Source organism: Ranitomeya imitator, chromosome 1 (assembly GCF_032444005.1).
Source record: "Ranitomeya imitator isolate aRanImi1 chromosome 1, aRanImi1.pri, whole genome shotgun sequence".
In the NCBI taxonomy this organism is placed as follows: domain Eukaryota; kingdom Metazoa; phylum Chordata; class Amphibia; order Anura; family Dendrobatidae; genus Ranitomeya; species Ranitomeya imitator.
Genome location: NC_091282.1, coordinates 434200045 through 434213026, shown reverse-complemented (window position 1 = coordinate 434213026; position 12982 = coordinate 434200045). Strand labels below are relative to the sequence as shown.

General features: G+C 41.9%; 1 protein-coding gene across 1 annotated transcript in view; it reads left to right on the top strand.

The window, feature by feature from the left end:
• Window positions 1–12982, top strand: part of ENTREP1 (endosomal transmembrane epsin interactor 1) — a 170666-nt gene that overhangs the window by 134630 nt on the left and 23054 nt on the right. Inside the window, exons 7-9 of the mRNA XM_069763629.1 lie at window positions 7084–7213; window positions 8226–8298; window positions 10116–10256. Of these exons, the coding sequence (XP_069619730.1) occupies window positions 7084–7213; window positions 8226–8298; window positions 10116–10256 (344 nt within the window). The remainder of the gene's footprint in view (window positions 1–7083; window positions 7214–8225; window positions 8299–10115; window positions 10257–12982) is intronic.

The window sequence follows — 12982 nt, the reverse complement described above, 5'->3', positions numbered from 1 at the left end:
CCTAGACGTCTCGCGCCAGCCGAAGAACTAACTTTCCCTATTAGAAGAAACACAGACCTCTCTTGCCTCCAGAAAAACACCCCACAGAAATAGCAGCCCCCCACATGTAATAACGGTGAAATGAGAGGAAAACACATACGTAGTTATGAAAACAGATTCAGCAAAATGAGGCCCGCTAAAACTAGATAGCAGAGGATACAAAAGTGAACTGCGCGGTCAGCGAAAAACCCTACAAAAAACCATCCTGAAATTACTTGAACTCATGTTCCAACTCATGGAACATGAGGAGTAATATCAGCCCACTAGAGCAACCAGCAAAAAGGAATCACATATCTGCAAGCTGGACTAAGACAAAAATTAAGCAAAACGTGGAACAGGAAAATCAAAAACTTAGCTTGTCCTGAAGAATACAGAAGCGGGAAGCAGAGGTAACAAGACACACTGATTACATTGATAGCCGGCGAGGAAATGACAAGAAAGCCAGGTTAAATAGGAAACTCCCATATCCTGATAGAACAGGTGGACACCAGAGACCGCAGAGAACACAAGTCACCCAGTACCATCTGTAACCACCAGAGGGAGCCCAAAAACAGAATCCACAACAGTACCCCCCCTTGAGGAGGGGTCACCGAACCCTCACGAGGACCACCAGGGCGACCAGGATGAGCCCTATGAAATGCACGGACCAAATCAGCAGCATGAACATCAGAGGCAACTACCCAAGAATTATCCTCCTGACCATAACCCTTCCACTTGACCAAATATTGGAGTTTCCGTCTGGAAACACGAGAATCCAAGATCTTCTCCACAACATACTCCAATTCTCCCTCCACCAGCACCGGAGCAGGAGGCTCAAGCGAAGGAACAACAGGTACCTCATACTTCCGCAACAACGACCGATGGAACACATTATGAATAGCAAACGATGCCGGGAGATCCAAACGAAACGACACAGGGTTAAGAATTTCCAAGATCCTATAGGGACCGATGAACCGAGGCTTGAACTTAGGAGAAGAGACCTTCATAGGAACAAAACGAGAAGACAACCACACCAAGTCCCCAACACGAAGTCGAGGACCCACGCGGCGACGGTGATTAGCAAACTGCTGAGCCCTCTCCTGGGACAACTTCAAATTGTCCACCACATGACTCCAAATCTGATGCAACCTATCCACCACCATGTCCACTCCAGGACAATCAGAAGGCTCCACCTGACCAGAGGAAAAACGAGGATGAAACCCCGAATTACAAAAGAAAGGAGAAACCAAGGTAGCAGAACTAGCCCGATTATTAAGGGCAAATTCGGCAAGCGGCAAAAAGGTAACCCAGTCATCTTGATCAGCAGAAACAAAACACCTTAAATAAGTTTCCAAGGTCTGATTAGTTCGTTCCATCTGGCCATTCGTCTGAGGATGGAATGCAGACGAAAAGGACAAATCAATGCCCATCTTAGCACAGAACGTCTGCCAAAATCTAGACACAAACTGGGATCCCCTGTCAGAAACGATGTTCTCCGGAATCCCATGCAAACGAACCACGTTCTGAAAAAACAGAGGGACCAACTCAGAGGAGGAAGGTAACTTAGGCAAGGGTACCAGATGAACCATCTTAGAAAAGCGGTCACACACAACCCAGATGACGGACATTTTTTGAGAGACAGGGAGATCCGAAATAAAGTCCATGGAAATGTGCGTCCAAGGCCTCTTCGGGATAGGCAAAGGTGACAACAATCCACTGGCCCGAGAACAGCAAGGCTTAGCCCGAGCGCAAACTTCACAAGACTGCACAAAAGAACGCACATCCCTCGACAAGGAAGGCCACCAAAAAGACCTGGCCACCAAGTCTCTAGTACCAAATATTCCAGGATGACCTGCCAACGCAGAAGAATGGACCTCAGAGATGACTCTACTGGTCCAATTATCCAGAACAAACAGTCTTTCAGGCGGACAACGATCAGGTTTATCCGCCTGAAACTCCTGCAAAGCACGTCGCAAGTCTGGGGAGACAGCCGACAAAATCACCCCATCCCTAAGGATACCAGTGGGCTCAGAATTTCCAGGGGAGTCAGGCATAAAACTCCTAGAAAGAGCATCCGCCTTCACATTCTTTGAACCTGGCAGGTATGAAACCACAAAATCGAAACGGGAGAAAAACAGTGACCAACGAGCCTGTCTAGGATTCAGACGCTTGGCAGACTCAAGGTAAATCAGATTTTTGTGATCAGTCAAGACCACCACACGATGTCTAGCACCCTCAAGCCAATGACGCCACTCCTCAAATGCCCACTTCATGGCCAAAAGTTCCCGATTACCAACATCATAATTCCGCTCAGTGGGCGAAAACTTTCTAGAAAAGAACGCACATGGCTTCATCACCGAGCAATCGGAGCTTCTCTGTGACAAAACCGCCCCCGCTCCAATCTCAGAAGCATCAACCTCAACCTGAAAAGGAAGCGAAACATCTGGCTGACGCAACACAGGAGCAGAAGAAAACCGGTGCTTAAGTTCCTGAAAGGCCTCCACAGCCGCAGGAGACCAAACAGCAACATCAGCACCCTTCTTAGTCAAATCCGTCAAAGGCTTAACAACACTAGAAAAATTAGTTATGAAACGACGATAAAAATTAGCAAAGCCCAAGAACTTCTGTAGACTCTTAAGAGATGTAGGCTGCGTCCAGTCACAAATAGCCTGAACCTTGACGGGATCCATCTCAATAGTAGAAGGGGAAAAAATATACCCCAAAAAAGAAATCTTCTGGACTCCAAAGAGACACTTTGAACCTTTTACAAACAAAGAATTGGCCCGCAGGACCTGAAACACCTTCCTGACCTGCTGAACATGGGACTCCCAGTCATCCGAAAAAACCAAAACATCATCCAAATACACAATCATAAATTTATCCAGATATTCACGGAAAATATCGTGCATAAAGGACTGGAAGACAGAAGGAGCATTAGAAAGTCCAAAAGGCATCACCAAATACTCAAAATGGCCCTCAGGCGTATTAAATGCGGTTTTCCACTCATCACCCTGCTTTATCCGCACAAGATTATACGCACCCCGAAGATCAATCTTAGTGAACCATTTAGCCCCCTTAATGCGAGCGAACAAATCAGTCAACAATGGCAAAGGATACTGATATTTAACTGTAATCTTATTCAAAAGACGGTAATCTATACAAGGCCTCAAGGAACCATCTTTTTTGGCCACAAAAAAAAAACCTGCTCCCAAAGGGGACGAAGATGGACGGATATGTCCCTTTTCCAAGGACTCCTTAACATAATCCCGCATAGCAGTATGCTCTGGCACTGACAGATTGAACAAACGACCTTTAGGAAATTTACTGCCAGGAATCAAATCTATAGCACAATCGCAATCCCTGTGAGGAGGAAGCGAATTGAGCTTAGGCTCCTCAAAAACATCCCGATAATCAGACAAAAATACCGGAACCTCAGAAGGAGTAGATGAAGCGATAGAAATCGGAGGTGCATCATCATGAACCCCCTGACATCCCCAGCTTAACACAGACATCGTTTTCCAGTCCAAGACTGGGTTATGAGTTTGTAACCATGGCAGACCAAGCACTAAGACATCATGTAAATTATACAGTACCAGGAAGCGAATCACCTCCTGATGAACGGGAGTCATACGCATGGTCACTTGTGTCCAGTACTGAGGTTTATTCATAGCCAAAGGTGTAGAGTCAATTCCTTTCAAAGGAATAGGGACTTCCAGAGGCTCCAGACTAAACGCACAGCGGTTGGCAAATGACCAATCCATAAGACTCAGGGCAGCGCCTGAATCCACATAGGCATCGACGGAAATGGCTGATAATGAACAAATCAGAGTCACAGACAGAATGAACTTAGACTGTAAAGTACTAATGGCAACAGACTTATCAACCTTTTTTGTGCGTTTAGAGCATGCTGATATAACATGAGCTGAATCACCACAATAAAAACACAACCCATTTTTCCGCCTATAGTTTTGCCGTTCACTTCTGGACTGAATTCTATCACATTGCATTGTCTCAGGTGCCTGTTCAGAAGACACAGCCAAATGGTGCACAGGTTTGCGCTCCCGTAAACGCCGATCAATCTGAATAGCCATAGTCATAGACTCATTCAGACCTGTAGGCGCAGGGAACCCCACCATGACATCTTTAATGGCCTCAGAAAGGCCATCTCTGAATCTTGCAGCCAGGGCGCACTCATTCCACTGAGTAAGCACCGACCATTTCCGAAATTTCTGACAATATATTTCTGCTTCATCTTGCCCCTGAGAGAGAGCCAATAAAGCTTTTTCAGCCTGAATCTCTAGGTTAGGTTCCTCATAGAGCAAACCCAATGCCAGAAAAAACGCATCCACATTGAGCAACGCAGGATCCCCTGGTGCCAATGCAAATGCCCAATTCTGAGGGTCACCCCGCAGGAAAGATATATCAATCTTGACTTGCTGAGCAGGGTCTCCAGAAGAGCGAGATTTCAAAGAAAGAAACAACTTGCAATTGTTCCTAAAATTCAGAAAACTAGATCTATCTCCAGAAAAAAACTCTGGGATAGGAATTCTAGGTTCAGACATAGGAGCATGTACAACAAAATCTTGTATATTTTGAACCTTAGCAGCAAGATTATTCAGGCTGGAAGCCAAACTCTGGACGTCCATGATAAACAGCTGAGGTCAGAGCCATTCAAGGATTAAGAGGAGGTAAGACGCAGCCAGGCTGCAATTACGGCTATGCAGCAAACTCTGAGGGGGGGGGGAAAAACCTTCCTCAGACTACTTTTCCTCCTACTTCAGCCAATACGATTACCACTTTTTGGGCCGGCTATACTGTCATGATCCCAATGGCAGGGGATCACAAAAGGACAAGCACAAAAAACAAAACAAGCTCTAGGGTGATGGAAACTGAGCTGACCGCGATCCTGAACCTCAACACACAACTAGCTGTAGCCGGGGAACGTGCCTACGATGATTCCTAGACGTCTCGCGCCAGCCGAAGAACTAACTTTCCCTATTAGAAGAAACACAGACCTCTCTTGCCTCCAGAGAAACACCCCACAGAAATAGCAGCCCCCCACATGCAATGACGGTGAAATGAGAGGAAAACACATACGTAGTTATGAAAACAGATTCAGCAAAATGAGGCCCGCTAAAACTAGATAGCAGAGGATACAAAAGTGAACTGCGCGGTCAGCGAAAAACCCTACAAAAAACCATCCTGAAATTACTTGAACTCATGTTCCAACTCATGGAACATGAGGAGTAATATCAGCCCACTAGAGCAATCAGCAAAAAGGAATCACATATCTGCAAGCTGGACTAAGACAAAAATTAAGCAAAACGTGGAACAGGAAAATCAAAAACTTAGCTTGTCCTGAAGAATACAGAAGCGGGAAGCAGAGGTAACAAGACACACTGATTACATTAATAGCCGGCGAGGAAATGACAAGAAAGCCAGGTTAAATAGGAAACTCCCATATCCTGATAGAACAGGTGGACACCAGAGACCGCAGAGAACACAAGTCACCCAGTACCATCTGTAACCACCAGAGGGAGCCCAAAAACAGAATCCACAACAGAAACCCCAGTGTAAGCTCTCAGCCCAGAGCGCAGCATAAATGTGAGCTGAGTCTTCCTGCAATCTTAGCGCGGCAGAATGAACAAATCAACAGCAGGTGAAGAATTGGTTTTATTTATTTTTAGCGATTACAGCAATACCAGATTTATATCAGGTTTTTATGTTGGGCTGCTGTCACACACTAAAAGACACTTTTTGAGAGCTATACTTTTTCTATATTTCTGCCAACAGAGTTATGTGAGGGCTTGTTTTTTGAGAGTTGAAGTTTTTATTGGTACCATTTAGAGGCACATACTATTTTTTTAGTTGCTATCTATTCCAATTTTTCGAGGTAGAATTTACAAAGACCAGCAATTCGGGAATTGTTTTTTTGTTTTTTTTTATGCCGTTCCACGTGTGGTAAAAGTAATAAGGCAGCTTTATTCTTCGGGTCAGTACGATTACATCGCTACCACATTTATATAATTTTTTATGTTTTGGCACTTTTACACAATAAAAACTATTTTATAGAAAAAAATCACTATTTTTGCAACGTTTTATTCTGATAGCTATAGCTTTTTTATTTCCCTGCTGATGGAGCTGTATGGTGGCTTGTCTTTTGCGGGAGAAGATGATATTTTCAGCTATACCATTTGTATTTACATTCAACTTTATGATCGCTTTTTATTCCACTTTTTTTCGCAGTAAGATTAAAAAGCATTGTTTTTATGCCATGTTTTTATTTTACAACCGTGAAAGCCTTTTGCATTTGAGCAGGATGTCTATACATTCTCCCAAGGTGGAGTTCTGCAGGGGGTAGAAAATGAAACTTGTAGGGGGTAGTGGCCTTTAAATAATTGATGAACAATATTGTCTTGTGTTTGTCATTTCATACTCAACATGAAACCGTTTTTTATCAACATTTTCTCAAGTTTCCCTGATTGTGCCAATAAGCTTATGTTTTCTTTTTTGGACAAATTGTCATGGCAATGTTTCTTTATGTCGTTAGAAAGACTGATTAAAATACAGACTCATTTGGCCAGAATAGCATTATAAGAGGATTGCTGAAGTCCAACATTATTTGCCAGTAAGTAAGGAGCAGATGTTTATGTAGTATGAACATGTAATTATTTTAATTGCTTCTTCTGGCATTTAATACATTAGCACCTTGTTTCTGGATCATTCAGTGTTAGACCTCTTCTTGTTAGTACCTAAAACACAAGACTTACAGTAGTAGTAAGACAATAAAATAAAAGATGTGATACCACCATGCTAAAAATAGCACAGAAATTAGATCTGCAAAATAATAATAGCAAATCCGTATCTGGTTGAAAAGTATTTATCAATGAGAGAAGTCATTTCAATGTTTGCCAATAAATCTGAATTTACATGTCAGCAAGACCAGTAAACTATCTGTAAATATGCCTTGTATACAAGTGTGTCAGTCATTTAAGAGCCCCTTACTAAAAATAATGAAGATTGGTTGACTACGCATTAAGTTAATCTTGTGTTTTCTTTTTTCAGAATGATTGGCAATGAGGTGATTCCACTTCCACACATTTATGGATCCAGGTTTAAGGGGGTTGAAGTGTTTTGCCCCATAGAGCCGCCACCGCCATACGAATCTGTGGTTAGCCAAAGTCATTCTCTAGAGGTAACTATGACTATTAGTAATTTGACTTCATATTTACTGATTTCTACACAGGTACAATGTGATAAATAGAAACAATTATTGTAGTACATACATGTGTAGTGTTACAGATACAAGGATGTATGCACCAAAAACTAAACGTATTACAATGTTTGTTACTGGATGCGAGTATGAGTCCAGGCAACTGCCAACATCCGACACGCGTTTCGATTACAAGCTTCATCCAGGGGTTCTCTGTAAAGTAGGATGATAATCCGTATGAAAGGAGTTTTGATATTTTATACAACTTGTTCTTCAAACCCATCAAAACAACACTTTGGTCAATACAGTATTAGCAAAAATATATTGTGGAGCTTACCAGTTTCTAACGAACTTTATCGATTACATGGTAGCACCAAAGAACATAATGTGTCAAATTGTGAATGCTGCTTAAAACGGATCTGTTAGTGTGTTTCACAAATCTACATGCAGTATTAAATAGATCTCTTAGACCTAGTGAGTCTGGTGTACTTACTTAAAAAAATATGTCACAGTGGCTTTTGAAAGTTTAATCTCAATCTCTGTCTACCTAAGCCTGATTGACAGCTCCTCAGCATCCGTCCTCCCTGCTGCTGAGGTCTCGCACTGATCACTGCAAGCTGCAGCTGTCATGATGGGTGGGTGTAGACTGAAGGCATTTGGACTCATCTCAAGCTATCTCATCCTATAGCTTAACACAAAAAAATCAACAAAAAAGATGAGCTCATAAGTCTTGATTAATTTCTACCTGTATGTCGAAACTGACCAGTTCATATGAGCAGGCTGTGAGCCATCGTGGGCAGGGTCCCCCCTACCTCTGTACCCGTGTGCCTTGTTTTTTACTCATGTGTATTGTATTTGTCTATATTTGCCCCCTTTTCACCTGTAAAGCGCCATGGAATAAATGGCGCAATAAAAATGTATAATAATAGTAATAATAATATTTTCATTATTCAGTGTATTGTTTTATCACATAACTTCTAAATATCATTTAAAGGAAACACATTTGGAAGTCACAGACTGTGCTACAGATGCCACAGCGCCACTGCCTAGAATACCAAGCACATCAGGTGGGTGGAAATTTGGTAAGAATTATGAAAGTTAAAAAAAAAATGTCCTCTCTACTCCTGTATTTTTTTGTTGCTATCATTTTGATTTGTCTTTTTGTGGTTATAGCATATTCTATCAAAAGGTTGTTCATGAGTTTATAAAAAGTAGAAGAAACAACATTCTTTTGTTTAGTCCCCCAGGTCTGCAGCTTAGATGCTCTGGCGGTTCTTAGCCCTTACTTCTTTCTTCCTGGCAGCACTGACATGATGTGACCTCTGTAGCCACTCACTGGCCCCTGTAGTCCCATGACATGCTGGAATGACAGTTACATTATAGCTGCTGGAATGTTAACAAACAGCAGAGCCAGGCTGGCAGGACACTTTCCAGATGGCTTATGCATTTTTATTTAACTGTAATGTTCTTTGTACAATTTCTGCCACAAGTTTTATTTTGTATTCTGGCACAAACCGTCTAATGGCCAAAGGTTTTACAACAAAATTTAACCCCTAAAGTGCTCTCCTAATTTAGTTTTTTTTTTCTTTTAGAATTAAGTATATTTTTCAATTTTTACCTGACCACATTAAGAGCGTCAGTTTTTATTATTATTATTATTATTATTATTATTATTATTATTATTAAATTTTGCTTTGTAAGGTCTTGAGGTTTTTTACATTTCTAGATACATCTATGCAAATTGCCTCTTCTGAGAAAAAGAGGACATAAACTCTATAGCGCCACCTGTTGGAAGTAGCGATCCTACAAGTCACAATCAACCCTTTAATGAGTCGTGTAATATGACTTAGGATAAAAGCCAAATCAATATCTCAATTCGCAGACACGGTGTTTCGGGCTGTTGGCCCTCGTCAGTCCGAAGCATGAGAACTAATTTGGCTACGTGAGAGGCTCTGGACTCAGAAGAGGCAATTTGCATATTATATTTCCCAGAGGAGCATTGCACTGCAAATAAGCCTCCTTACCTTGACAAGCCAGAGATGGTATGTCACTCTCCATAAGGAGAAACAATACCCCTTAGATCCCAGTACAGAGCCTTTTACCTAGCCAAATTAGTTCTCATGCTTCGCACTGACGAGGGCCAACAGCCAACAGTATCTCAAATGTAGTATAGCTGTATCGCTATGCAGGGCATTGAAGTAGCTTAGGTATCCACAGTTACAACCAGTCATATAGTTACAGTTAGCTAGTTGTTAGTGGTAGTAACCATGGATACCTAAGCCATTGTGTTGCCCTGCACATGGGGTAAGTGACATAATGAATCAGATGAACTATGCTACATTTCCAATTGGAGGTATTTGCCAATATTATTATTACACATACTTCATATTGGGATAGGATCTTGGAGATAGGAATACCCTTTAAACAGGCCCTCGACTGCCACGGCAAAAGACAGCTGTAAATCACTGGTCGGGGTGGAGTTATATAGAGCTACTGAATATGTAGGACTTCATGGCAGCAGGTTTACTAGCCCTCCAGTGATAATCTCCTTAAGATAAAACACCAATATCTGTTTACTGCATTTATGAGTAACAAAGTAATTCAGCAATCATAGAAAAAGTAACAGTTTCTTTTAACCTAGTAATTTGTTACATCCCTTTTTGTAACAATAGCTGTGAAAAACATAATTGTGGTTAAGATTTAGTAGCCAATAACCTTATCCTGAAGTGTGATTGGGTTACAGAGCAACGCACTTTACGTACTGCAGGTGCGGAAAATGTTTTACACATAAAATATGCTACTGATGATTAATTGGTTTCAGGAAATTGATTTATCAATACATCTTTACCAATAAAATATACCGGAGCTGTGCTTTCCTTTATAGACGTTGCTGTCTGTTCTAATGTAGACGTTATCCCTGTACCTTCATCATCTCTACAACAAAATACAGAAGAGGATCCTGCCAGTAAACCACAACGGAAGAGATCACACAGTGATCCAATCATCCATGATTTTCCCCTAAGAGGTAACTTTGAAAGACAAGAAAATAACCGTGTGTCTGTGTATTTAGCAATAACAAGACAGGCAAAATTGGTTAATTAGCAGCTGCAAACAGGACCATGATACTGAGCTGGCACCAATGCTTCTAGCATACTTTGTATCTACTTCCCAAGATTTGGCTACTTACACAACACTAAAAACAGATTGTTATTGGCAGTACTCCTCTAGCCTGGTATCAGTGACCAATCATTTAAAAAAAGGTTCAAAATATTTTTTACACTTATCAATAGTAGAGAAAACATTAAGGCTAATTCATTAAACTGTATGTGCCAGAAAAGAGGCGAAAAACACTTTGAAAAGTCTCAACATTTTCATGCAAAGCGGAGAGGTTCAAAAATGTTGCGACTTTTGCCCTTTTCATGCCGGTTTAAAGCCGCTCTGCCAATATGGGCAAAACTGGTTAAGAGATGGGCCTAGGCATGACCATGGCCACCCATCAAATTCAGCAAAAGTGGTGGTGTTTCTTATGACAGAAATGTTCGTTTGCTGGCAAGGCGCAAATCTTTGAGAAGATATGCCAAATTCATTTAATGGCATGCGCTACTTGAACGAGTTTTCCGAGAATTAGATGAAATGGTATCCATGGTATATTTCAAATTGCAGCCCATCCTAGTTACGTATCAGGCCAGGCTGCAGATTGAAAAAATATAGCTCCCAAGACCTATGTGTCAACTGACAAGAGTTGTAGCACACATACCTCAGTGGGCAGCCAGGAGCATGGTTGTAACAAGGGAAGAAATATATCTATTCCTCACTGAGCACAAGGGGGTTATCTACAGCTTCAGCCTCCTAAATGTTTATTTGTTTTCCAGTTGGTTGCAGTCAGTCTCCCTGCAGACTGTGTACTGCTGCCAGACTGATGCAGAAGGGAGATGAAGCTGGAGATCTCGACAAGTACAACATGGATTTAAATATTTCTTCACACATCACAACCTGCCCCTGACTGACGAATGTGTGATACAGCTCTCATCAGTTGAGTCTCGGGCTCTATGTCTTCAGGCTGAAGCCCATATTGACACGTGACTAGTATGGGCTATAGTTTGAATTATATCTGGAAAGCCATTTTATCTCGTTCTCAGAGAATCCCTTTAAGGAATTTGAAGCATTGTACTCCAACGAGTCATTAATTGCTACTGTTGTGCACAATACGATTATTAGATATTATTTCATATATGCATAAACCTGGAAAATTATTAACAGACCTGTTTCAAAATTATGCAAAATATTTGGATTTTATTTCTTACAAAACAATGATAAATTTTCCTTTTACATCACACAAAATATAGCAATTTTACAATCTATTTCATCCATCCACTTAAGGAGTTCTTACCCTTCTTTTAACCATATCAGAGGTCCATGGTCTGACACTAGTTTAAACCTACAGCTTAGTTGGTAATACATCAGCATATGCACTGCCCAGTATATGGCTAAACACTCTTTCTCGTTAATGTCATAGTTTTTCTTGCAGGAAGAGAGCTTCTAGCTGAGATACAGAATGGGATGTTCTTCCCCATTTATTTGAGGCAGCAGCAAGATGTGCCTTTGCAATAGGCATCACTTTCATCATCCTGTCCTACAACTGGGTGACATGCTCTATAATGCTCCAGTGTGGCGTGACCACGACTACCCAGATTTCCATGGCATTGTCTAGGAGCCCTTGCGGATATCAACCATACAGGAGTCAGTGGAGGCTTGAGGAACTTCTCTGATGGAGAAGAGCAGAAATGGAAGCAGATAGTTCCAGTCTCGACCATCCTTCTCAATGACCTTCAACGTGGCCTTTAAGGTGTTATTGAAACACTCTATTAGGCTGTCTGTCTGTGGATGGTAGACTGAGGTTCTCAGCAGGCCAATCTGGGGGACCTTACACAGCGCCTTCATCACCTTGCTCATGAAATGGGTTCCCTGGACTGTCAATATTTCCTTTGGCAGGCCCGTACTAGGAAAAATATTGACAAGTACTGCTTCAGGGTACCGGGTCACATCGTCCATGACCACTAGGATGTATTGATGCCCCCTTACAGACTTAACTAAGTGACCTACTGGGTCCATGGCAATTCAATCAAATGGGACCACTGTCACAAATAACGGGACTAAGGGATTTCAGAATTGAGAAGAGGGAGCGTTTATCTGGCAGGTGGGGCAGGACCTACAACAATTTTGGATCTCCCGGCAACATCCCAGCCAATAGAATCTCTGCATTATTCTCTACATCCAGATAGTCTCCCCAAAACATGCAAATGGGACATGTCTAAAACCCTCCACTTGTAGGTTTCTGGAACCAACATATGCTCCACTATCTCACCTCCCCTCAGTTTGGTCACCAGATACAATAACTCCTCATTGACTGCAAAGTGTGGGAACCAGGTGTCTACCCCTGGCTCTTGAGCAACCCCTTTATAGACGGTAACATTGTCAGACACCCCCTTTAAAGTAAGATCCCTAATTTGAGGAGTCCTAAAGTTCTCTTCAGACACTTCTAACTCAGGGAGGTTGGGCTCCTGGGTCACCATCTTGTTCTCCTCTCCAGCAAGGACACACAGAGGAAGCTCCTCCATCTTTGATTTTGATGGAGTTTCTTGCTGAGAGATCTGACTTTTGTTTGATACATTCAGTACAGCCCCCTTTTGCCAGAAGACCCAAAATAAGGAAAAATCCCATCCCAATATGACGGGATGTATCACGTTCTTT